Source organism: Aspergillus nidulans, chromosome IV (assembly GCF_000011425.1).
Source record: "Aspergillus nidulans FGSC A4 chromosome IV".
In the NCBI taxonomy this organism is placed as follows: domain Eukaryota; kingdom Fungi; phylum Ascomycota; class Eurotiomycetes; order Eurotiales; family Aspergillaceae; genus Aspergillus; species Aspergillus nidulans.
Window position 1 is genome coordinate 1,737,483 of NC_066260.1, and position 24,299 is coordinate 1,761,781.

Below are 24,299 nucleotides of genomic sequence, written 5' to 3' on the forward strand. Positions count from 1 at the left end.
CACATCACGACGTGGAAAGGTAGAAGACCAATATGGTCGAGAAAAGGGGGTAGATGACACTGAAGCGAAGTGGGAATACAAAGTACTAGAGACAAAAACAGGCTAATAGGTCAAAGTCATGCCTTAGGCGTCGCCAGATGCAGCTGGCTTGTCACCGGATGGTGTGGACGTTGATGGAGCGGACGAATCCGACGGGCCCTTGCTGAACCCGCCGCGGCCTCCTCGTCCACCGCGTCCGCGGTCACCGCGCCCACGGCCGCCGCCTCGCCCGCCAAAGCCTCGTCCGCGACCGGTTTCACTGTCGCTAGCCCCTCCACTCTGGTAACCACCGCGTTGTGATGTGTTGCTACCGCCTCGGTTGCTGCCCTGCCAAGTGCCGGCATTCCCTCGGTGGCTGCCACGGTCCTCGAAGAACTTGACGTTGGGCTTGCGTTGACCGGGAGGGCTGGGCTTCTTATTTTCCATTGGAAGGCGATCAAGAGCTGCCTTTGCTTCCTCGACGGTCGAAAATGTGGCGACATGGTTATACTTGCCCCATTTCTCCACCTTCTGCAGCTTAGCTTTGTCCTCCTCACTGAAAAGATCACGTGCGGCTTGCTCGTTATCGACATTTGATATGAAGAGGGCGTTGCTCTGCTTGCGCTCCGGCTTAGGGGCCGGAGATTCACTCTGCTTCTCGCCATGCGTGGAGCCGTTGGCGTCAAGAGTAGCTGAAGATTCGGCGGAGTCAACGGATTGAGAGACAGCCGGAGTCGTCGAGGGCTGGGGCGTCACAGACTTAGGGATGACGGGAGCAGGAGACGTACGAGCGGGAGCGGCGGGCCCTTTGCCTTGTGCGGGCTGCTGAGTAGGAGGCCCCGCACGAGTAGGGATAGCCTGAGCCTGGCCAAATTGAGGGGTGGCAACGTTGGGACGTACAGCATTAACAGGGGAGGGACCGCTGACAGGAGCACTGGCCATTTGAGCGGCAGGCTGGGGAGCTCCAGAGACTGGAGGTTTGCCGGTCCTGTGAGAAAAGTTGAAGCCCTGAGCACGCATTTCCGTTCCAATACGTCCAGCCTCGATTTCAAGGACCAAGAATCCGAAAGCAGCATCGGCCAAATTGAAGTTCCACATGTTCTTGAAAGCGCTCTCGTCTACCTGGCCACTGCCGCTACCAGGGTTGGTCGGTCCTCCAAAGGGGTTTCCACCACTGGCCACTGATGGCATCTTCTCAACGACACCAAGGGCATTCTCCAATAGAGTCTTCTGAGCGTCGTTCTGGGATATAGCGGACTCGACTTCACCCCGCACGGTTTCCCACACATCGTTGAAAGAGGCCTTAGACGCGGCTAGCTTGCCCCGGTAGTGGTCGAGCGAGGGATTGACAGAGAACTCATTGTAAGATGAGCCGTACCTGAAGTGAAGTCCGGCGGAGATCGAGAAGTCGGCTTTGAGGGTCACGGAAAGCTGGTTCAACATTCCTTCACGGGCCGGTGAGGCGTGGGTAACAAAGATACGAGTCTCCGACGGGTCGTAAACACGATTTGCGGTGTCGATTAGCTCGCCCATCTGCAGTAGAGTCGTCCACATGGTTCCCTGGCCTCCTGCAATAGTCGTCTTGCCCTCGCCATTATCAAATAGCTTATGCATTACAACCGCACCTCCCAGTCCAAGCAGACGGAGTTTGACTCCGCCGATATCCAGCAACCGTGAGTTGGCCTCATCGATGATGTGTAGCTTATCAACCTTGTATTCACCAGAACGGAACTTCTCCAGTACCCTAACATCCTCACACGCACCCCAGACGGTATATACGGGAACGTCGAGTGTCAGCCGCTTGTCCAGCAGCATGGGTAGCTCTGAAAGGGGTAGCTGGTCTGGCGTAAACCGCGACTTGATCGACTGTTGAGGAGGGGTCTGAGCAATTGCGCGCTTCACACCTTCTGGTAGCAAGGGGGAATATTGAGCAACATGCTTAAGAGTCCTGCGAATATTTCAGGCAGTGTTAGCAAGTCAAAACAAATTAACCAATGCTCAAGTCGGAGTTAAAAGCCCAAATGTTGGTCCCTGCTCTTTCACTTACTTGTCCGCAATCCGCTCCAGCGAAGTATCATCGTAAAAACCAAAATCACCGGTATGGATAATGTGGTCTGCGCGGGCTTGTCTGGCGAGCTCATTCAAAGACTTCAGGTTTCCTGTGGGCGAAAAAAAGCAAAAGTCTCCAGTTAGCTCCCCAGTCCATCTTGCATTATTCACAATGGGACATCGGAGGTAATTGCGCAGGGACATACCTCGCACATCTGCAATACACAAAATTCTTACTGGGCCATTTTGGATAATGCGTCCGTTGTTGGGGAGTAGAGGGGCGGCTCCAGGGACTGGGCCGGAGGCACCGTTGGGGAGGGGATAGCCTTGCGGAGCGAAGTTGTGAGGGGGACGGGGCTACAAAAGGAGGCGGAATTGATTAGCATCATGGTTCATGGTAAGATAAAGCAGTTCTGACGCGCGCTCGAGTCGTCCGACGCGTGGGCACCTCAAGGTAAGAGAATGACGTTGGACAGCTAAGCTCCCACCTACGGGGTTGGGGGTGTCGGGGCCCGACAACAACAAAGACAGCGCACTTACAGAAGCCATGGGGAGGAAGCAAGCCAAGGGTCAGTATAGCAGGGGAAAAGAGGGCAGCAGAAGATGAGGAGCGACGTAGAAAAGAAGGAGGGACGATTGAGAGACGAAAGTCAGTTGGTAGACGAGGTGCAACAGCAAAAACGCAGCAAGCGGATCGAAACTCTGGAAGGAGCTACGATTATGTAAGCCACAAGTAGCCATAAGTTACATCGAACAACTTCAGCTTTTCATCTTTAGCGTCTCCAAGAGCTATTAGGAAAAGTAAACAAAATAATCAATCATAAATACAATCTACAATAACATTGGAGCACATATATACGAGACGGAAATCTACAAACTTTGCTGAACTGACAGAGTCTGCACTTCTAAAGATCCTCTCTCACTTCCTCGGGGAACCCGTCAGAAGTCGCTCGCAATGTCTCTTCGAGCTTGCTGTTGACAGCAATTTGGAGAAACTTTGGTCCCTGTAAGGCCATCAAGGCAAAGTGGCCACCAACGGTCGGTCGCGCGCGGCACAGAACAGGAAGGCCAGGTTCTCGACCCTTGGCTGATGTGGCAACATAGCGATCGGAGAATGGCCAGTTGTGTTTACCATTAGATACGAACGCCCACAGATCGTCAATGAACTCCCGACGAGTGGTTTCATCGTCAAAGGTGCCCGCTAACCACATGTTCCAGTCAGACTTGGCCCAGTCCTGTCGGTTGTCCAGCGGAACCCCATACTCTGACCGGACCTCTCTGAAAAACGTATTTCCCATCTGGTATGCTTCTCTGGGAAATGTTTTGAGGTTGAACAGCACGTCTGGGTATAGGTTGTACGGGGTCTTCCATGAGGTAGGCTTATCGGGATATTGCAACACGAAATGAGACCTTGTTCCGTCTGTCCCTAGTCCTTGGTTGAAGAAGAGGTTGGCACGCTCTTCACCAACACGCGCATACTCGCTCAGTCCGCTTATCTCGCCGAATGCCTTGAGCCCAACTGCTGCCTTGATGGCCAGGTTCGTCTCATTGGCAAGCGGTCCGGCAGCGTCGTTAGAGGATAGCTGCAACTCAATGTCGATGCTGTTCTCAACCAGGTAATCTGCATACTTCGTCAGGATGTCGATGTACTGATTAGCCCAGGCTCTATCTCCTGTTGCCCTCGTATAGGCCAAAACGAGGACCATCAGATTGCCGCACTCTTCAATGGGCATCGGCTCTGCTTTTTGGTCATCGTGTCCAATGGCATTGGGATAGTGCGTGCCCATATCGTGGATAGTATATGGCAGCCGCCAACGACCAGCCGCGAGGTACCGCATCATCGGCTCTAGCAGATGACGGATATAGTCCGGATCCATAATGTAATAAATGGGAAATGCAGGCATGATGACGTCGACCGTGTTCAGGTTGCCATTGCTAGAGAGCTCTTTAACGAAGGCCAGAACTTCAGTTTCGTTGAGTGAGTCGTTGGGGATGGTAAGGTCAATTCCTCCCCAGGCCTGGCGGGCCGAAAGTGAGACAATATCAGCGTATTTACTTCCCCCTGCAACGGCCGCTTGAGCATCCATTTCAGAATCGACAATCTTCGATTCAACAACCGCAGCTGGGTAATCATCGAAGAAATGCGACAACGCCTTGTAGGTGTTGGGGTAATGAGCCCTATAGTATCCTGTGTAAGGCTTTCCTAGATAGTTTACAGCCGATTCCCTCACATAGCCAACAGCGAAGTTCACGGATTGTTCGCCACTGACAGTTCCAAGGTCATGGGAGAACGCAACAATTCCACCAGGAGCCCAGGGCTCGTCGCTGCGGGATAGCCTGCCGTTATTGACGAAATGGGAACGCACTCTTCCGCGCCTCCCCGACGAAAAGGAAAGCTCGGACTGCGGGATTTGACGCGACGAAAGTATTGCTTCTCCCCAGGTGGCCATATCACTATTCTCTGTATAGGGAATCGCATCCTTCACGTTAAGGGAGTAGGCTAGAGTAGTTCCCTCGCGATGAAAGTCGCGGACAGTGCTCTGCTCTACTCCAGTCCATCTTCCATCAATACTAGTATACACTTGGACGTTATTCGCATCGGCACCAGAAACGTTGACAGTCAAGTAGCCTGAATCCAACATCAGCTCTGTAGATTTACCTATAAAGCGACAAGCTCACTGAACGGAAGAGACTGCCGCAGATAGTTGGACGGAGATATTGGAGAGAAGAAGTCCAATGTAAAATCCAATGAGCCAGCAGCAAGCTTGAAGATCGAATGAGTGGCAGTATATTCCGCAGTACGCACGGCGGCAGGATGAATTCTATCCCCGGGGTTCGTGATGCCCATCAAACTGTATGTTCGGTTGTCAACCCGCGCCATTACCGACCATGAGAGACTCTGCCCAGCCCAGAACTGCGGCTCTGCGTACGGCAGAGTATGGACTTGGTCGCTGGGCATCCATGTTGAGAGGTAGGGGTTCCTGACAGCCAAAGGATACGACGGAGGCCGCGTCGGTCGATAACTGATGTTTTCTTCACTCAAGGGTATGGTAAGCGTCGCAGTAGCTAGTAAGGCGATTCCTAGGATACACCCGAGGAATAAATACATGCTGAACTTGTGCTTCCTCCAGCGGCGGAGGACTTCTGCCATGGACCCAGCAGGGAGCGGCATGGCAGGTGTTATAAGTGGAGAGGTTGTCGATCCTGCTTAGCATCGACTATGCTTCGTCATCGCTGTGGTTCTGGTGCGTAAGCGAAATCCAGTTAGAGATTCTGTTTCACAAATGAGCTAGAATAGAGTACCTGGAGGGTGCGAGATGGCATAGAGTATGGAAATACTGACACAAGAGTGATGGTGAGTCGGGTACATCTGGGAGACGGGATGCGTGCGGGGAAATATAATTAACTGCATGCGCCATCTACCCCATATCAGCCAACAGTGCTGGATTGGTCTATTCTTACCGCGCTTGCCTTGTTTCAAATTAGAGTATTCTCTATGTTGTCCTCCACTCACGAATGGACTCCCTAACTAGACGAGAGAGTGGCCTCAGGCTACCATTTTTTCATAGGTTCGAAACATCAGCAATCCAGAAGGTGCCTTTGCCTTTTCAACTCTAGACGTGAAAGAGCTCTTTGCCCTCAATGATATATTTTATACATTTATACAGGGTATAACGACGGCGTCGCGCGTATGCGAGTCAAGACGCAGACCGCCCGCGGCTTCTTTCACGGGCCTGCAATATGTTGTCGCTCATGGAACTTGATCGTCTCTCAGCCGTCCATCTTCCATTCACCGTGATCTCTCCTCGCTCATATTCATATCAGATCCTATGCATCATTTGCTTGAGTCTGGATACCGACGTTCAGATATATCTACTCTAAGCGGCTCTCCCTACAGCGCTTGTTGCTTGGCGACCCGTTTTAATGAAAGCGCTCGTTGAACCCCTCCCCTCAGCTCGAGGATTAGGGCGAATGAACCTGTCATGGTCACTCAGTGTTACAACGGTGGATAATAAGAGGGGATCATAATCAAATAATGCCTGTGGATCTAAACCAGGAAAGTCATTGCTACCAGAACTTACGTCGGTGCTGAAAGCTTCTGATACCTGCCGGCTATAAAATGTCTCCTAGAGACTCAAAAAGGACAAGGCAGGTTCTTGATCTAATTTCGGCTTTTTGGAGTGGTTTGGGGGCCTCGTCAGGGTTTCTCGTCTCCTAGGACATTACAGCTGACCGTGTCGGCGTTGGTACAAGAGGGCAACAATTCCCTCAGCAGTTGTGATAGAGGTTGGGACCTTTGCCCCTTTCGCGCAAGTCCACCTTAGCCTCCCACTGTACTGGCCAGAGCCCTAGGCTTTTTGAAGCTCCCTCATACAACCATCCAGAAGATCGAAAATTAGCAGAGAGAGACAAGGTATTTGGAATCAGGACTCGGCTGGATCGCCCGTGATCAATCAGCCCCTAAGAAAAGATAAAATAACGGGCAAAGACAGACTATACCTTAAGAGACTCGATCGTTTCTCTAATACCGAATCCGAAGCAGGCTCGTTAGCCTTCTACACATGGGATCGTCTCAGTCCTACTGCTCATTCCACTGCCATACCGACGCAGTACGACAGGTAATTCAGCTCGAATGGTCCCTTATGATAGATCGACTACTTTCTCACTCTCAGGGGCCATAAATAAGCCCGCGTGGCTGCAGAGTCCCTTAGAGACTTTGAATACACTGCAATGTTCCTGGATGAGAACTGTAACTCATTCCCTAGCTCACAGCTACCGCGTGTCTAGAAAATAAGAGAATTTTCTTGCTATGCATGGCCTGGCAACCTAGCAAGGATAGATACAGTGAGTGTCGAAACTCATTCCGGTCACAGCAAGACAAGCTTAATTCGGAGCCCTAAGGTCAAGGAGCTAATCAGTGCATAATCCCATATATGGCTACCGCTATATTTGATACATAGATTTGTACTATTACTGGGCTGAAACAATTAATGTAAATACTGTCGCATGGTTTTATACCGCAAATATCTGCGCACCATAGGACGCCACCTTGAACCTTGGAAGCATATGCTTATCCACGATATGAAACGGAAAATGTTTACTACTGCCTAGATTATTGATACTACTGAGTGCAGTGAACGTACTATTAGGATTATTCGTACAAACCTACGCTTATTCTGTAGCGAAAGCCCACCACTGAACCGTGGAGGTCGACCACGAAGTATAACTCCGCTGATGCTGAGATCTCCGCAATCACCTCACAAAAGTCCGGTCTATATCTGGAAGAGATGGCAGTCTGCCTATATGACGAATTCGGTATCTCAGTGTCGCCTTCAGCATAAAACGGACCCTTTCCTCCGAAGGTTGGACGCCAAAGAAGGCCCAGCAAAAAGCAATAGAATAGAAGCCTGATCTACGAGATTCTATTTCCGTAAGCTGTCTAGTTTGGTTCATACCAACCTTTTCACGTTGATGAGTCTGGATGTGATAAGCGAATAGGTATTTGAAGGACAGGTTGGTCTCCACTGGGAATGGCACCAGTCCAAGAAGTGGCCAAATTCTATCGTGGCCAACGTTATCAGATATTACTTGCCTGCACCCAAGACGGTATACTTCTTTCTCATGTCTTCACTGCCTCAACGGATGCTATTGTCTTTGAGAATGTATTGGGCAGCTACTTCAGCACTGCGGAAAATGGTCAGAGCCAGAGTCTGTGCTAATTATGGATAATTCATCTTTCCAGCACCCGAGAGAATCAAGCACATGCGCTCTGAGGCTAGACTACTGTTCCTGCCGCCATACTCACCAGACATGAACCTATTGAGGGATTCTTTGCTGAATTGAAGAGTTATATCAAGCGAGATTGGGAGATACTACGAAACTTGGCCCGATCAGGGCTTCGATAATTTGCCGCAAGCATGTGTCTATACTCTTGGTGCGAAAGGGCAGCGCTGAAGGTCACTTTCGACATGCTGGCATAATCATTGAAAGATATGAAGACGATAAATTGAGGTCTGTTTGCTACATCATACAACCTAGGTACAGTACCAGGGCAATCGAGCTAGGAGAAAGCTAATGCATTTGACCAGTTTCCCAGTCGCAATTTTATAAGGCGTCCTAGATTTATAGAGCCATCCGCTCTGACGCAGATTTGAGTTATCTCCTGAAGTGTTCTCTCTATATACCCTCCTGTACCGCTGAGTTTCAGAATATGTGTAATTGCACAGTGAACCCTAAGGAGCTTAGTAGCGGGTGGATCAATAGTAAGCTCAGGAGTGAGATGAAGTTCCCTGATGACTGGAAATAGAGGATCGCGCAATAACGGTCCTTGTTCAGGAGGGTTGATGACAAATGTGCGCTCAATACTGGGGTCTGTCTGTTCGAAATATATCTCAAAACTCTTCAAACAGCCGACAGTAATTGTAGGCTAGCTTCAAAGCATTGTAGGGGCTATCAATCTGGGCCTGCGTTAAGAGGCCCTATTTCCGGGTAGAACATGTCCAGAATTTACAAAGCAGCTTTTTCCTTTGGCTCACTCTATGGTTATAATAAGAAAGGATCTATGCACCTACTCACCCAATAGGGCCACCTACCAATTCTGACTCTTCTACCGTTGCAAGAGAATGAGAAATTATATGTGTCACTTCCTAGAGATTCAAGCTGGTCACTCCTTTGATTTCTTAAGAGCACTCCATCATCATCTTTGCTATCCTCATTCTGCTCAAGCCGCTTTTTCGCTTCAGCTCTATCGAACTTCGGGAGACAACACAGCAATAGTTATCACATTTGAGGCACTCTTGTCATAACCTAGACAAACAGCTTTGGTTCCAGCCGGTGCATTTTGATTTGCAGATAACCCTACAGGTGTAGGCTGACGTGTTTCCATTGTGACGCCCTAATCACAACAAGTCATAAAGTTAGCCCATCCCAGGATAAATTAAGCCCACCGCCGCCATCAACTCACGCGGCATGAAAAACGTATCAATCAGATATTCTGCAGGTTATCGACTATATCCATGGCTGTGTCTTTGCTCTTCCACGACGAGAAATCGCAAACTTGAGAGAAAACCGAGCCTGTTCTGCGCTCTTCTTCCGGTATTACATTCGTGTATAGGTAAGTAAAGAAGTACTCGAGGAAGACATCCTTGCATTGAATGCGTTCAAATATTTCTTCTATGAGAACCGCTGGTTTATAGCATCCTCTTAGGTCGCACGGTGCATAGTCAATCAATATCTTGAACAAGCTTCGCGTCATTTTGACTCTCTTTTGGGGTCAAGGGTTGTCTTCGAGGCGGATGAATAAACCCCGTTTGAGAAACCTGGTGGTGGCGATTTGAAGAGTCATTAAAAAGACGGGACTGTTTGATTTGCTCTGCGATTAGAAGATGCAATGCGGTTGTTGTTGGGGGCAAAGGTCTCGCCATTAATTGGCTGATAGGCGGAACAACATCCATCGTTGGACAGTATAATGAAACGATAAATTCAGCCAAACGGAGCCTATCCCAATATAAAGAGATTGTGCTACTGATACATCTGAGTGGCCGGGAGTGGGAGACGGTTCACCGAAGCGGTGGATTTTGCAAGAGACGGATATAGCTGATGATGCTTCTGGGGCACAGCAGTCCCCATGGAGCGCATGCTCGTCGAATGTCTAAGACGCTGCAGGAACTGACTAGCCCGCATTAGATTGTCCTTAGGGCTATGGTGGCTGTGATTGGGGATTCATTGGCTGCTGGGCCATTCAGGTTAAAGGCTCAACTTGGATTGATTAGCTATACGCTCGCTGTCACGCTGCCTAGCGTCGTTGGCTTATCAATCCAACAAGGTCCATCCACTTTGAAGAGTGACTAGCAAGGAGAGTGGCATTCGATATTGGAGTCGATCCAATGATCGCCGATTAGTCTTTTCATTCCCCTCTGTCCGGAATAAATAGCAGCGGAGCTAACGGAGGGAGGAGAGAGGCATGGATGGGTGATAAGGCCGTCTCCAACCGAAATTGCATCAATTTCTGCAGGGTTACATGGTCTCCTTTAGTCTGCTGCCGAGCTTGCCCAGCCTGCTTGTTATTCGCTAAGAGGCTTGTCCGAAGCTTGCTGAAGCTTGTCGTGCTCGTTATCGCAATCGGGCCATCCTGGTAAAACGCCTGTACCCCCTCTCTCGCACTTTTGAAGATTACGCTGATGGAACCAGAATAGCCACCCGAGTATAGTGATCCTATGCTCCGTTCTATATACTCTGCAAACCTGCCCAAGTCGGAAGATGCTGGTCTCTCCGGTATAGTGTCGGTCAGTTAGGGCATGTTCTTCTACAGCCAATCCATGACCGCCATTTCGTTATCTTCATGCTCCAGGGCCATCTGGGATAGATGCATGGTGCCTGTACTAACTGTCGCCGGATTAATTACTTTTGATATCTTCCGTGTGGACTTGCTTTTCCCTCGCACCTCACTGGTTACTGCCGGTCATGAGGTAGATGAGGGTAGCATCGCGCAGACAGGCGTCAGTCAATCGGATCATGGATGCATACATGGGCCGTGATGAGATATCATTTTGCAAAGGCGTGAGGAGAAGAGTCAAGAGTTATGTACAGATTTGAAGACACTTCTCGTCTATAAATACAGGTTCGATTCCCGCTCTTGCAAAGCATCACAGATCACAACTTCTCACTCTTCACTTCAACCAGCAATCAGGCAACCGAGCAAGATGAAGCTCTCCATCGCGGCCATCTCCTCAATCTTGCTAGCTGGCGGCGCCCTCGCAGCCCCCCTCACCGAAGCCCGCCGTCAAGCACGCGCCCTCCGCGGCCGCGGCCCCTCCAACCGCGCCTCACACCCTCCCTACAAAGTCGGCAGCACTGAGCTCCTCTCCCTCTCCAATGAGACCCAGGTAGAGTACAGCTCCAACTGGGCCGGTGCCGTGCTCATTGGCACAGGCTACACCTCCGTAACCGGCGAATTTACCGTGCCCACTCCCTCCCTGCCAACGGGTGCAAGCCGCAACAAGCAGTACTGCGCCTCTGCCTGGGTTGGCATTGATGGCGATACCTGCAGCACCGCGATTCTGCAAACGGGCATCGACTTCTGCATTCAAGGCTCCTCGGTTAGTTTCGATGCCTGGTATGAGTGGTACCCGGACTACGCGTACGACTTCTCCGGCATCACCATTAGTGCCGGTGACAGCATCCGCGTGACCGTCGACGCGACGACACTTACCGCTGGCACCGCGACAGTCGAAAACCTGACCACTGGCAAAACTGTCACGCACACCTTTACCGGTGGCGTGGATGGAGATCTCTGCGAGTATAATGCCGAGTGGATCGTCGAGGACTTCGAAAGCAATGGACAGCTGGTCCCCTTTGCGGATTTTGGCACCGTGACATTTACGAGTGCTGAGGTGACCAATGATGGGAAGACTGTTGGGCCGAGTGGCGCGACGATCATTGATATTAAGCAGGGGAATAGTGTTCTTACAGATGTTTCGGTGACCGACGACTCGGTTACTGTTAGCTACGTCTAGGCTCTAGTTGACTGCACTAAACTAAACGCTGCCTGGTATTTCATACAACAAATACAGTGAGGATGTATTTGGGTGATGCCGGTGAGTGGGCATGTGACAAGCCGAGCCCTAACATCGAGTTGCAGATGCTGGGACAGAGCGAACGAGGGAAATAGCTTTGCCTTGCTTGTTTCTGTTTGTCTGTTTCTTTGAGCTCCTTGAGTACCTCTTCTTGTTGGATAATTATGTTCTCCGCTTGCAGGCGTTGGTCAACTGCACGTGTATACTCTGAATCACGATACTCGTCAATATATATATCATTCCTCCGGGTAGGGGGGATCAACCTAGTAAAGCAGGTATCATAACGTGGTTGGTAAGCGAGCTGCGCACCCAACCACTTTTTTACATGCTGACGCGGTCATCTATCTTCCAACAGCCACCATGCCCCGAGTTCGCGTTAGTTCAAGCCAAAATTGCCATGAGAAGGAAGGTCGGCTCCTACTGGCTGTACAGGCTATTAAAAAAAAGGAGATTACATCAATACGCGAGGCAGCACGTCGCTTCAATGTGCCTGAATCTACACTACGTACGCGACTACGCGGGACTACAAATCGCGCCGAATCTCGCGCAAATGGCCATAAATTGACTGAGATTGAAGAGGAAGTGCTTAAGCAGTGGATTCTCTCTTTAGATCTACGCGGAGCAGCTCCTACAAAAGCTCATGTACAAGAAATGGCTAATATTCTGCTTGCAAAGCATGGTTCCACCCCAATCCAGACTGTCGGCCAGAAATGGGTATATAATTATACTCAACGCCACCCGGAGCTTGAGTCTCGCTTGTCAAGGCAATACGACTGCCAGCGAGCAAAGCAAGAGAACCCAAAGGTTATTCAAGCATGGTTTAACACCGTACGAGCCACAATCGAACAATACGGGATCCTACCGGACGATATCTACAACTTTGATGAGACTGGCTTTGCAATGGGCCTTTGTGCACATCAGAAAGTGATTACCAAGTCAGAATCATGTGGCCGAAGACCAGTTCTACAGCCAGGAAACCGTGAATGGGTTACTGCAATTGAGTCAATCAGTGCTTCTGGATGGGCACTTCCACCAACACTTATCTTTAAGGGCAAGCAGTATAACCAAGCATGGTTTACAGGCCTTCCGCCCGACTGGCGATTTGAAATTAGTACAAATGGATGGACAACTAATGAAATTAGCCTTCGCTGGCTTCAGAAGCAATTTATCCCGTCAACAGAGCATCGTACGCGCGGAAGATATCAACTTCTAGTTCTTGATGGCCATGGAAGCCATCTTACACCAGAGTTTGATCAAATCTGTACAGATCATAATATTATACCACTCTGCATGCCGGCACATTCCTCCCATCTTCTACAACCACTTGATATTGGATGTTTTGCAGTTTTGAAGCGCTCGTACGCCAGCTTGGTTGATCAGAAAATGCGGCTTGGCATCAGCCATATTAACAAACTTGATTTCCTTGCAGCCTATCCACAAGCTCGAATCAGCACATTTAAGCTGGATACAATCAGAAACAGTTTTCGAGCAGCAGGACTAGTGCCATTGAATCCTGAACCAGTGCTTTCAAAGCTTAGTATTCAGGCTCGTACGCCTACACCCCCTGGAAGCCGTGGCAGCCAGGCAAGCACTTTTTGCCCACATACACCAGCAAATGTTGATGAGCTTCTAAAGCAAGCTTCTTTACTCAGAGATTTTCTCAAACAGCGCTCAAAAAGTCCACCATCACCGTCCCATAATGCCCTAAACCAGCTAATTAAAGGCTGTCAAATTGCAATGCAAAAGGGCATACTATTGGAGCAAGAGAATAGGGCGCTACGTGCTGAAAATGCTATACAAAGGCAAAAGCGAGCTCGTACGCATAGATAGATAGCTCATGATAATGGTCTGTCTGTACAAGAGGCTACAGAGCTCGAGGAAGCTCATAATGCGTCTTTTCAGGCAATACCTGGTCCATGCGGGCCACCAGCAGAAGGTGCACAAACACCAAAGGCACGGGCATTACCTACATGTAGTACCTGCCATAGAATTGGGCATAGAAGAAATGCTTGTCCAAATAAATAATAATTAATATAAAGGCGTTGTGGTTGATTAAAAGGTCAAAATATGGGAAATCTGTATGCAGGTGCGCAGCTCGCTTACATGCGCAGCTCGCTTACCAACCACGTTACGGAAAATCCATACCTTGGTCAAGTTGGACTTCCCAGGCAGAGGTTTTAACCGCACAGATAACCCGTGACGTAGTCAGAAACACTAGACCATAACAGCAGTAATGTATATACTCATTACAGATCCCCGCTGCAATACTCTATGAGACTTGAACTGCAGCCCTTTTGTCCAAATACACACAGTAGTGCTATCAATTGGATATACCTAGCCTTCATGGTGTAGAAAAGCAGAACACACAGATTTCAGGGTTTCCAATCAACAGCATGTTGAGTGCATGGTGTGCGGTCCAATAACACGAGTTCTCAGAGGTCTCTTAGTTAAAATACCACTAGGTGAGTAAGAAGTCTTGAATATCGGAGTCCCTACTTATTGACCCAAGACATCGACCTGGTCCCGTTGCGCAAATATATATAGGCGATCAGTTCTGCAACAAGGTTATTATGTACACTAGCCGGATCTCTAGATAGAAGCAAGAAAAAAAAAAAAAGGCGTGTCGCTTCCAACCCTTGCTATTCTTTTGCTCTACTAGAGCTACTAGTACAGACACTGTTGAATCGTCATGTGTATTGTAGTGGAAAGAGATCCGGGAAACTTCAAGTGTGGCTTGGCCCACCTTCTGATTGGATATCGCACTTAGTAGCTTCTTTCATAGTAGCACACAAGAACATTGAAACTAGCGAAAGCTTACCAGAATTAAGTTATCTTTTCTTCAGTTTCAAATATCAATGAATCCGATATGGTGTAATGGTTAACATCGCCGTCTCTCACACGGCAGCTCGGGGTTCGATTCCCCGTATCGGAATTGATTTTCGTTTACCTTCGATTTTTTTTGCGCTGTGAGAGAGGTGTCGTGCATGCCTACGGGTACGTTGGCTCGCTAGGTGAAGTGGGCAACGCCAGTCTCTTAAACAACCTGGACATACATGGTACGTCTCACGACTACACGTGCTACGCAGCCAGGTCACAGACTGTGGGCTAGCATAGGGTTGGCCTGTTCATTCAACATTGGGCTGCGTAACTGGGTGTAATGCGATCTAATAGACATTGATACCTGCTATTACTGAGTCAAGCGCACGCCAAAGACACTTTTCAGCGTAATGTGTCGACAGTCACTGTACAGCAGGTAGCTAGAGTCTCGCTCTGTCTTCCACAGCATCCCAAGCCTCGTCAAATCCCGTCGATCGCACCCACATCTTTTCCTCGCCTCTGCCGTGGACAGAGTCGATAACTACCACTGTTAGCACGAAACACAAGTATAAAGATAACAGGAGTATTGCCTACCCATATTGCCAATCCTCAGCCAGCTGTCCCCCGTGATCTTAAGGCCCTTCTCCCTCCCTTGCCCTTCGTAAGTCCGGCAAACAGCCTCGCCGTGCTTCAGAGCCCGAATAAGCTTGACAAGGTGCCCGTCGTCATGGGTATGTTGGACACTCTGCTTGATGATACTCTCCCAGGTTTGGTTTATCGGGTACTTGGTGACTTCCCCGAGATACAGCTGCGGCGCATTGCGGGAGACATACATGAATAAGTCCATGCGTCCTTTCATCTCCAGCAGGCGGAGTTTGGTTGCCGTGTGCAAGAAAGGCAGGACCAGGATCTTGGCGAAGAAGATGGATGAGTTGACGGTGTGGATGTAGAAGAAATCGAACTTGACCGATTTGGTGGGCCGTTGGGAGGCTGCCGTGAAGTAGACTGCCCGATATCAGTAAATGACAAATTCCCTTAGTAGGATACTTGGAGCAGGATTAGAGGGCAACGTACCGGAAACATCCACTATCTCCGCATACTTCTCCGCCATCTGCTCTTCCGACACTGTATACTGCGCCGCAAGCTCGATCATATCCTTACCGGCCCTCTTGAGAACACCGTCACGGAGCTTGTTCCCGTCTTCGAAACGAACCGAGTTGGTGAGTTTCGTATTTTCCTGCGCTTCCTCAAGCAACTGCAGCATGGTCTTTCGTCCCGGCTTACCAATCCCACCAGCCACTTGCTCAGCAGGGAAGAGGAACCGCGGCCCTGTCCAGTCCTCGTGGATTGCTGTTTGCGCGAGGGCCTCGGCGATAATGGCCGGCTGATTGAACTCGATACCGAAGCCGAGGTGAATTATGGGGTGGAGCAGGCCTACCAGTTTGATGGCACTTAGGGCCTGATTCTCAGCATGAACAGCAGGAATACAAAGACGTACCACCAAACAACCTTGCCATCATACTTTCAGCGTTCTCGTCCTGTTTGAAGAGGTACTCAGAAAGAACAGCCTCAACACCCTTTTTGTCGATCTCGCGCTGGAAGAACTCGAGGAAATCAGGGTAATTCTTCTCCTTGCCTAGTGCGTCCTTGAATTTGTCTTTCTGATGAAGGCCGTTAACAACATCCTCGTGCATTGGAAGAGCCTTTCGCTGATACGTCTTGTTCCGATCATAGGCAGCCTGGATCTCATCAGGTGAAGCCCCCAGTGCGTAGAGAGTGAGAATTTGATGGGCAATGTGATCTACATGAGTTAGCGTTCTCTTTCTATAATACATGAATCCATATACAAATATACATATATTTGTACATATGAAAAGGGAGGTATACCATGGAACCCCATATCGTTGAAGTAGACATGATGTTTCTCCAGATCTTCCTGCAGAGCAGCACTCGCTGTTTTAGCTGCAGATTCGGTGATGCCAGTGCTCCAGACCCCTGTATCGGAGCGCGGGGAGAGGAGGACCTTGCGTGCGGTGGCCATGTGTGCAGGATTGTAGGCGTTCGTGGTGGCGTTCGTGGTGATGGTGGTTGTGAATCGGGCTGCAGAAAGTCTACTGACAGTCTTGGCGCCTGAAGGAATGGCCCACCGAGAGGAAGACACGACGGCAGTGAACCTGCCCCGGAATATATACATATCCGTTACCCATAGCATGAAGCAGCTGCTAGTGGTCAGACTATAAGCAAAAAGATCGTCATTACGTCATTTCGGCGTTCGGGGCCTCGGAGGTGCGGGGGCCGTCTCAGGGTGCGTTGATTGCTAAGCTCGTAAGCTGACTCCAGAATGTACAGAGCACAGGCTCCCTGCGGGAGAGGTCACAAGAGCATGGATCCTGGTAATAAGCATAGGGTTCTAGAATAGTTTGGAGTAAGCAGGCCAAGTCTAGAAGGTTGGGAGTGTGGATATTCTACTAAAATGGGTATTCGCGATGTTTGTGGTATCTGCAATAGCCCTAATTGGGTTACCCCCTAGGCATTAGACGTGCATTGATCGACCAGCGGTCGACTGATAAATTACTAGTTAATATAAATCCAAGCATTCTGTGGTTTATATTCTTAGGCCTGCTTATGCACACCATCCAAGTTCCAGATTCCCGTCCGATCAGTCCTCCATCCTATCACCACCCAAATGCCTCCTCAAAATACTCAATGTCCCTTAACCCATTCTTCCTTCTCATGACCTCATACACCGTCTGCCGGCACTCATCCGCCATTTGTGCCGGTCCACAGGTCAAGACCGCCAGACGCGAAGAGTTGGCTTTCGCCTTCTGTGCCTCGGACGTCACGATAGCGCGGACGTTGGGCCGACCCGAGAGAAACTCAACCGGGTTTCTCGCAGTTGCGAGCTTGGAGGTGTTGGCGCTGGCTTCTCCATCCGCCGCCTCGGGGAGAGGAGGGTCCCTCGATGGGGCTCGAGCATCGAGGATAGCATTGTCATTGCTGGAACCGGAAAGGTTGCTGCTCGACGGGGACTTTTCACCCGTAGGGAGCACAGAGACGCCCGCCTCCTTCTCCTTCGTTGCCAATGACAGTTCCAGCACCGCAGCCGAAGATGAGGGCGAGGATGAGAACGAAGTCTTGGAGCTAGTGCAGTAGAAACTGGTCATGATATCCTCATGCCCGAGGGTTCCAGCCAACTCGTCACAAAAGACCCGCTCAAACATCTCGTTCGTCTTGGCCGACCAGATAAGCCGAAGCCGGGTTGTGCGCGTCTTTGCTGCACCGCCAGAGCGCGAAATATGGTCAATGATATACGGCACGGCCGCAGCAATACCCGTTCCACCCACGACCATGACTACGGTGTCGAATGTGTGCAGTGGCGCAGCGTGTCCGTAGGGTCCTTCTAACAGAAGCTTGGGCTTGATGACAGACAGTCCAGATTTGCGGCATTGGTCTCGCAGCCGTCTCGTCCAGCATAGAAAATCGGCTTAGAATCTTGTTGACGTTTCTCGTGGACCTGGATACTTTCACTACCAGTTGCCAGTGACAGAGAAGGAGGTACATAAGCGCCCAGAGTGAACGGGTGGTTCTCCCACCCTTTGAGATTCACGGGCTGGTAGAGGTAATAGTGCTATCCTGGTGCCGGCTTCAACATTGACGAGGCGGGAGAGAGTTCAACCTTGATCAAATCACTGTCTTCAAAGTACTGCACGAGGAAAGAAGTGGTCCTGCTGAACCGCCCCCCAAAACGCACGTTCAGATTGCAGTATGCGATTCGGATGAGACGCACGACCCGGTCGAAAGCCCAGATTGCGATCATCGGCCAGAGATACCCGTTCCATTTCGTGCCGTCGAAGCTAGTATGTCTATCTCGGGATCAGTGTTAATGTTGGCATAGAGTGGAAAGAAGGTGGTAGTGGGCAGGACGGACCTGAAGAGCGCATAGACAACGACAATGGCGAAGACGATATGCAGGATCAAAAAGGTCTCGTAGCCTTTATGCCGTAATATTGTCATCGACTGAACGAGCATAAAGGACATAAGGATCGTGGCCTGATCAAAGGTGCTGTTATCAGCTGCTCGTGCTTTCAGGACGGTTCGTCAGGTGCCCTACCACAACCCCCATATACCAGTACTCCTGCTTCCAGACACTGTCCCAGCGGCCGTCTAAGAAATATAACAGCTGTCAGTCCGCCATCAAACCACATTCTGGCCCAAGTTGGAACGCACATACCGTAGTAAGCAAAAACACGCTATAATTGATCGAGTGCACAATCGCCAGCAGCGTGCATGCCCAAGCCACATGCCGATGAAAGATATTGAAGCTTTGGGTGTTAAAATCCGTCGCCCAGAGAAAGATATTGTTGCGTCCGCCGAAGAGCCATAAGAACGGGAGGCACGCGTACGACAGAATGCCTGTCCGGTCAGAGGAGTATTGCCAGTTTTGCTGGGAAAGGCTGGTCATTCTACATATACAAGTTAGAAAGCGACAATGCGAAAATATAGGGCCGTGATTACCCAATATTGCCATCGAAACTCTGATAGTCCACACAAGCGAGGATAATGCACAGTGCCCAGAACCCCAACACGATCAAACGGTCCAGGCGGCGGGGGATGGCATGGTACCAGAAAAGCTGCTGGTGGTTCGTCAAGAAGGGGCCGAAGCTGGCAGGTAGGGCGATATACGTCTTAACGTAGTGGAGCGTGTTAAGAGGAGTCCGCGTGAGGGTTTGGCGTGTCGGATACTGTTGGATTCGGTATCTCGAGAGCTGGAAGTGGACGAATGGCCGTGTCCATGGGCCGGGAAGAGATTCAGCGGTTTTCCCTTTTCCCTCCCTTTTTTGGGGGTTTATATGGCCAAAGTAATATTCGGCAGAGCTGAGGGAGTGTAATGACATTGGCCTGAGACCGAAAGCGCCGTACAACTAAGAGTTAAAGAGTTAAGAGATATGTCGTGGCTAGGCTACCAGTACTATTGAACAATCGATTTCAAGGCTGACCAGACTGATCAAGTGTTCAAATATTATACAGTGCGATGCGACTAGACCCGCGTGCGATCGGTGCACAAAATTGGGCAGGAACTGCCCCGGCTACCCCGACACTTTTGCATTTAAGGCGTATGATGGCTCGTCGCAGCGTACCGCAACGGCGTCTCGGTGGATCGATCAGCCCTTGAGTACTGAGGGATCACCGTCGACCGGCCAGCAGCATCCTGGGTCTGCAAGGAATCCTGAATCTACACCCGTCTCTGCATGCGCTCCTGCACGTCCTGCATGTCCTGCATCTTCTGCACCCACGCATCCGTGCCCGTGCGCATGTCAGATCTCAGTCCTGACGTCTACATCTGCCATCTCAACAGGGTTTCGCACCGTCCGGCGCGCCCCGCCCCCGTACCTATGCGTATTCCCCCTTCCATTCGAACAAGAAACCCCGAGGAGGTCTCTGTATCGTGCTTCATGCGGACATATGTCCTGATTGTCGAGAAGTCCCGCCGCGGCGGCCACCTCGCCTTCCTGCCGGAATTCTACCTTGAAAAGTCCTCTGAGTCGTGCCTGCGGCTTTCAGTCCTAAGTCTTGGGTATCTGGCACTGTTTAATAACCGCCACCAATCCCAGACCATCTGGATTCAGGCAAGGAAGCACTATAGCGCAGCACTGGCGGCTCTCGCTGCGGTAATTGACACCAAGGAATCGGCGGTCCGGGATGAGGTCTTTGCCAGTGCGTTGTTCTTGGGAATCTTCACAGTAAGAAAAAAAACGAATAAAATCAATTAAATATCAAATTCCAACCTCTACCGGATGGGATTGGTGTCGACGACCGGCTGCTGACCGACTGTTTCTGTGACAGGACCTGAGTGGCGAGTGGAGGACGCAACTGGACGATCATATCCCTGGGGTGCATGCCCCCATTCAAGCCAGGGCTCGGCCAGCCTGAGTGGAAAGCATGGGTGTCGGCTGCTCGCGTGGGCATTCAATCAGCTGGTGAGTACCTTCCCGGCGACCACAGACTCCCTTGACGGCTAATGTGAGAAGCAAATCCAAGCAATTGCAAACAACGAATACGGATACGCGCATTTGCCATCTCTGTTCGAGGATCTCGAAAGACCAGACAGTGTCTGCCAAGCCATAAAACTGGTGAGCCTGGTATCCGGCTTCTGCGAGTCGACCAGAGAAACCAGGCATCCTCCAACATATCCACAAACGCTACCGCAGAGCTTGGAGTACGTCTTTGAGGAAATCGTCAACTGGGAGTCCCAGCTACAAGGGCACTGGAAAAGATAGCTCGAGCATATGAGGCTCGACACTGTCACGGGGAATAGGGAGCCGCCGGATCAAAGCGCTAACATATGGACGGCATGTTTCATGGCACTCATCACCTCCAGCACTCTCCTCTTCTACGTCCGCTGCCTCGACTACTTTCCAGCCTTCTTCCTTACCGACTGCGAGTCTAGGCCAGCAGATGGAGAGCTCTATTTCCCAGTCTTCTACCGCTACGACATCTATCGTCGAATTGAACAGTCGCTCAACACCATCTGCTCTTCGGTGCGATACGCACTAGGCGACCTGGATGTGTACGGCACGTTTCACCTGTTTCCAGAAATCAACCACGGAATAGCGTACAATCTCCGATGGCCGATCTCGCTGGTTTCGCAATGCGGCTTCGCGTCCACAGAGCAGGTCTTGCTCTGTACCGAGGTATTGCAGCATACGTACTCGGCAACTGCACGGCTTGATTCAGTTCGGTATAGCCCAAAGTAGCGTTTTTCACCAACTGGGGCGGTTGCTGCATACAGCCCTATTTGCGGAGAACACGCTGGGTCTAGCCGGTCTAGCCAACGGCAGTCTTCGACTGACTCATGAACAGAACATTACTCAGACGGGCAGTCGCACATGTCCTTGCTGAGTACCAATTTAGTGAACCCACGGTCTTGGGCCAGACTTGCCTGTCCAGCCTCGCAGGTATGGAGCCAGCAACAGCACCCCGAGTCAAAGGGGCCCGTGGCTCGGTAGTGACTTCCCAATTCGAGGATATTTTGCGAGCGGCTCCACTTTTGATAATCTTATCGCCGAGGGTATGCTCCACTTTGCTTCCTGATTTGGATCCTAGGGTTTCTCGCACCATTCCCGGTGGCCGAAGGATAGCCGAGAAGGGTAGCGGCGAAGATTCGATCCGTTGATGCCAGAGGTAAACGAGTGTTTTCAGGGATGTCAATACACGACTGGTTGGCAGCTGACTATATACTAGACTAGCCCAGTTAGATCCACCATTACTAGCCCGAAATCCAAGTACTGTAGGGGTTTGGTCTCCAGACAATAATCAAAGAGAGAAATCCTAGTTCAATTCAATAAAGAGTCTCATCTCAACAGAATGAATGGCTGAGTTGTTATTGCTATATCTAAGATAAAGATACAGAATTAGTATTCCCTTTGGAACCATCAAGATAGGCCTTGGATATAATTAATGCGTGTCTGATTATAATTGCCTGTCATGACGTTATGGGTCCTTGCCCATACAAGGACCTTAGACCTTAGTGACTCAGCCAAGGCCTACGTTGTCTTGACGGCGGTGAGCCACCTGTAAGACTTCCTCATGACAGCAATCCCTTTTCCTTTCTCCTTTCCAGCGATTCCTTCTTGTACGTACGGCACGTCTAGATATGAAGATCTATCTAAATACGTCCCAGTACATTAGGAATCGCTCGCCAATCTCGATAATAGCTGAGGAGACCTTTTACTATGGCAATGAAAGAAGATAGTGTCACATTGTTGCTGCAGCAGCTCCAGGAGCTCCGTACGGAGATAAGAACCCAGAAACAACAGCTCCAAGAAGAGAATAACAGCTTACGGGTAGAACTACAGGCTGTACGGAACTCGCAACTCAGAAACCATCCGCCAGTTGCCCCTACAGTTACATCCGGAACACCCACCCCCTACGAACGAAGCTATCCCCGTCCTCGTCACCCAGATGTTGAACCCTTCACTGGAGAAGACCCTAAGGATTATCCTCCTTTCCAGATGAACCTGCGTACAAAGTTTGCAATTGACGCCGCCTGCTACCCTACAGAGGAGGAACAAGTTTACTATGCCTACAGCCGCCTGAGGGGAAAAACCAGCCAGCGTGTGCTAACATTCATTCGCCTCAGATATGGTAGAATGAATTGCTTCCATGAAGGCTGCTGGAAGGAGAGATTTCCAGCGCTTATAACCTCCTGCAGGCGTTTCAAACTACGCTTGGAATAACTTGCAAGGGCACTTACTACTCTGTTCCTGGCAGTCAGAAAATGTTGGTGTAATTATGCGCCTATTAGCGCCTTGGGAATAGCACAAAGCTTGGTATTACATGAGCCTTTTCTGTTTAGGCTTGCAGACTATGGCACGACAGTTTGCCTATTCAGCACCAGCTTTGCTTGACAGCTCCTGCTCTTCTGTAATTGATTCCGCGGTGTGCCTAAAGACTATCAGGGTGCTCGGTTCCAGGCACGCAACCACAGCCGCAGAAAATTTGAATTTGTACGCTGTTGCCACAGCCAGAGGGCTAAAGACATAAATCTCTCCTGTTCTACATCTAATCTTCTATAGGCTGCTTCCACGCTGTTTTGATCACAGGGGATGAAGCGCAGGATGAAGCTGGCACGAGTCTGGAAGGGAGCAGCTTTTCCTGCTTTTCCTGCTTTTCCTGCTTTACCTGCTTTCCCTCCGTTCCCTCCTGACCCGATCTGTAGATGCTCGCGGTCCCGCATCTGCTTCTGCTCCCCGTCCTTCGTCTTAGAAGGCACGGGCATGACCCGCACTGACACCAGATTCACTTCCGGCTCACACAGGATAATCTCGAAGCCGGCCGCCATACGAATGACTCCGTCAAGACGGTCCTCCCATTCATCCTTCGCAAGCTGACAGACAGCTCTTGCGCGCTGATCCTCGCTACTGATGCCCCCGGTGATAGTGTCGTTAAACAAAATGCGGTCTTGACTGTCGAGTGTCCAATGGCCGATGTTCCAGCCGAGGTGCCGTCGACGTAGAGTAATCGCAGGTCTTTGGCTGTAGCATAGGTGTGCAGGTACCCGGACACACCAGAGGGATGCTTCTCTTTATTATCATCATCATCAGCTAATAAGTGCTCCTGCGCGGTTTCATCTTCCATATCTATTATCGTCACCTTGTCTCTCTGTTTGCGGGAAGGCCGTGCAAAGACCATTGCACGTTCTGGCTCACAAACGCCATCCAGCCTATTTCCTTCAGAGGGTCTGCAGATGCGTCTCCATGGTATAGCTTTGTAACTTTCGCACTGAGGCGAGAAAGAGAAGGACATGCCGTTGTGGTGGATGGAGGACCCGAACTACCGCATTGAAGCGTGGATCGCGTTGAAGATGTGATTTGCGTTTTGCAGCGGTGGTGTAAGCGTGCTCTCGTAGGCGACTATCGAGACAACGGGTGGCGATAGGAGGAGAGGAATATAGAGAACTGGGAGTTTCATGGTGGTATCAGTTTGGATGGTCTTGATTACGCTTTGGACGTGAGTGAGGGAGGAACGTCCCAGACGAGTTTCCGTGTCGAATATGACTCCAGGTCTACCTGACCGAGATGAGACAGCCTAGATTGCCTTGATATGGCCTGGTTGTTCCATCTCGGATGCTGCGGTTCCATCTGAGGGGACTTGGTCCAGTCGGCTGCTGGCTTCAGATGGAGTACTGTTAACACCGAAGGGGTGTGGAGACTGAGGTCGGACTTAGCCCTAACCGTTACGTAGACAGCCCCAAGCCCCGAGAAGATCTGCAGGCACCGACGTGATTTGGGTATCGCGCAGAGCATTCAGGAGAGACAGATGACGCTGCAAACTGGAACA

The 24,299-nt window shown here is 50.4% G+C and overlaps 8 protein-coding genes across 8 annotated transcripts, besides 1 other annotated feature; 3 read left to right on the top strand and 5 right to left on the bottom strand.

Moving 5' to 3' along the window:
- Positions 1-24,299: part of a sequence feature (contig 1.129 1..627835(1)) that runs on past both edges of the window.
- ANIA_10946 (uncharacterized protein) lies at positions 124-2,713 on the bottom strand (the record flags this gene model as incomplete). The annotated part of the gene is made up of 4 exons (XM_050612011.1): positions 2,608-2,713; positions 2,274-2,424; positions 2,066-2,177; positions 124-1,966 (listed from the first exon to the last, which is right to left on the bottom strand). The coding sequence occupies exons 1-4, from the start codon at positions 2,614-2,616 to the stop codon at positions 124-126; spliced, it is 2,115 nt and encodes a 704-aa protein (XP_050467975.1). The 5' UTR covers positions 2,617-2,713.
- Positions 2,973-5,239, bottom strand: ANIA_10959 (putative glutaminase; the record flags this gene model as incomplete). Its single annotated transcript, XM_050612012.1, has 2 exons — positions 2,973-4,696; positions 4,747-5,239. 2 exons carry the CDS (start codon positions 5,237-5,239, stop codon positions 2,973-2,975), a joined length of 2,217 nt encoding a protein of 738 aa, XP_050467976.1.
- Positions 10,770-11,582, top strand: ANIA_07515 (A4/G1 family peptidase; the record flags this gene model as incomplete). Its single annotated transcript, XM_675692.1, has 1 exon — positions 10,770-11,582. The coding sequence occupies one exon, from the start codon at positions 10,770-10,772 to the stop codon at positions 11,580-11,582; it is 813 nt and encodes a 270-aa protein (XP_680784.1).
- ANIA_07516 (uncharacterized protein) lies at positions 12,003-13,917 on the top strand (the record flags this gene model as incomplete). Its single annotated transcript, XM_675693.1, has 3 exons — positions 12,003-13,422; positions 13,477-13,614; positions 13,895-13,917. 3 exons carry the CDS (start codon positions 12,003-12,005, stop codon positions 13,915-13,917), a joined length of 1,581 nt encoding a protein of 526 aa, XP_680785.1.
- Positions 14,900-16,553, bottom strand: ANIA_07517 (questin oxidase family protein; the record flags this gene model as incomplete). Its single annotated transcript, XM_675694.2, has 5 exons — positions 16,347-16,553; positions 15,958-16,260; positions 15,534-15,893; positions 15,054-15,464; positions 14,900-15,006 (listed from the first exon to the last, which is right to left on the bottom strand). The coding sequence occupies exons 1-5, from the start codon at positions 16,498-16,500 to the stop codon at positions 14,900-14,902; spliced, it is 1,335 nt and encodes a 444-aa protein (XP_680786.1). The 5' UTR covers positions 16,501-16,553.
- On the bottom strand, positions 17,135-19,354 carry ANIA_07518 (ferredoxin reductase family protein; the record flags this gene model as incomplete). The annotated part of the gene is made up of 6 exons (XM_675695.1): positions 17,135-17,811; positions 17,889-18,069; positions 18,211-18,322; positions 18,388-18,509; positions 18,691-18,922; positions 18,975-19,354. 6 exons carry the CDS (start codon positions 19,352-19,354, stop codon positions 17,135-17,137), a joined length of 1,704 nt encoding a protein of 567 aa, XP_680787.1.
- ANIA_07519 (uncharacterized protein) lies at positions 19,730-21,817 on the top strand (the record flags this gene model as incomplete). The annotated part of the gene is made up of 5 exons (XM_675696.2): positions 19,730-20,174; positions 20,304-20,437; positions 20,489-20,676; positions 20,776-21,198; positions 21,321-21,817. 5 exons carry the CDS (start codon positions 19,730-19,732, stop codon positions 21,631-21,633), a joined length of 1,503 nt encoding a protein of 500 aa, XP_680788.1. The 3' UTR covers positions 21,634-21,817.
- Positions 22,915-23,930, bottom strand: ANIA_07520 (uncharacterized protein; the record flags this gene model as incomplete). The annotated part of the gene is made up of 2 exons (XM_675697.1): positions 22,915-23,494; positions 23,797-23,930. The coding sequence occupies 2 exons, from the start codon at positions 23,928-23,930 to the stop codon at positions 22,915-22,917; spliced, it is 714 nt and encodes a 237-aa protein (XP_680789.1).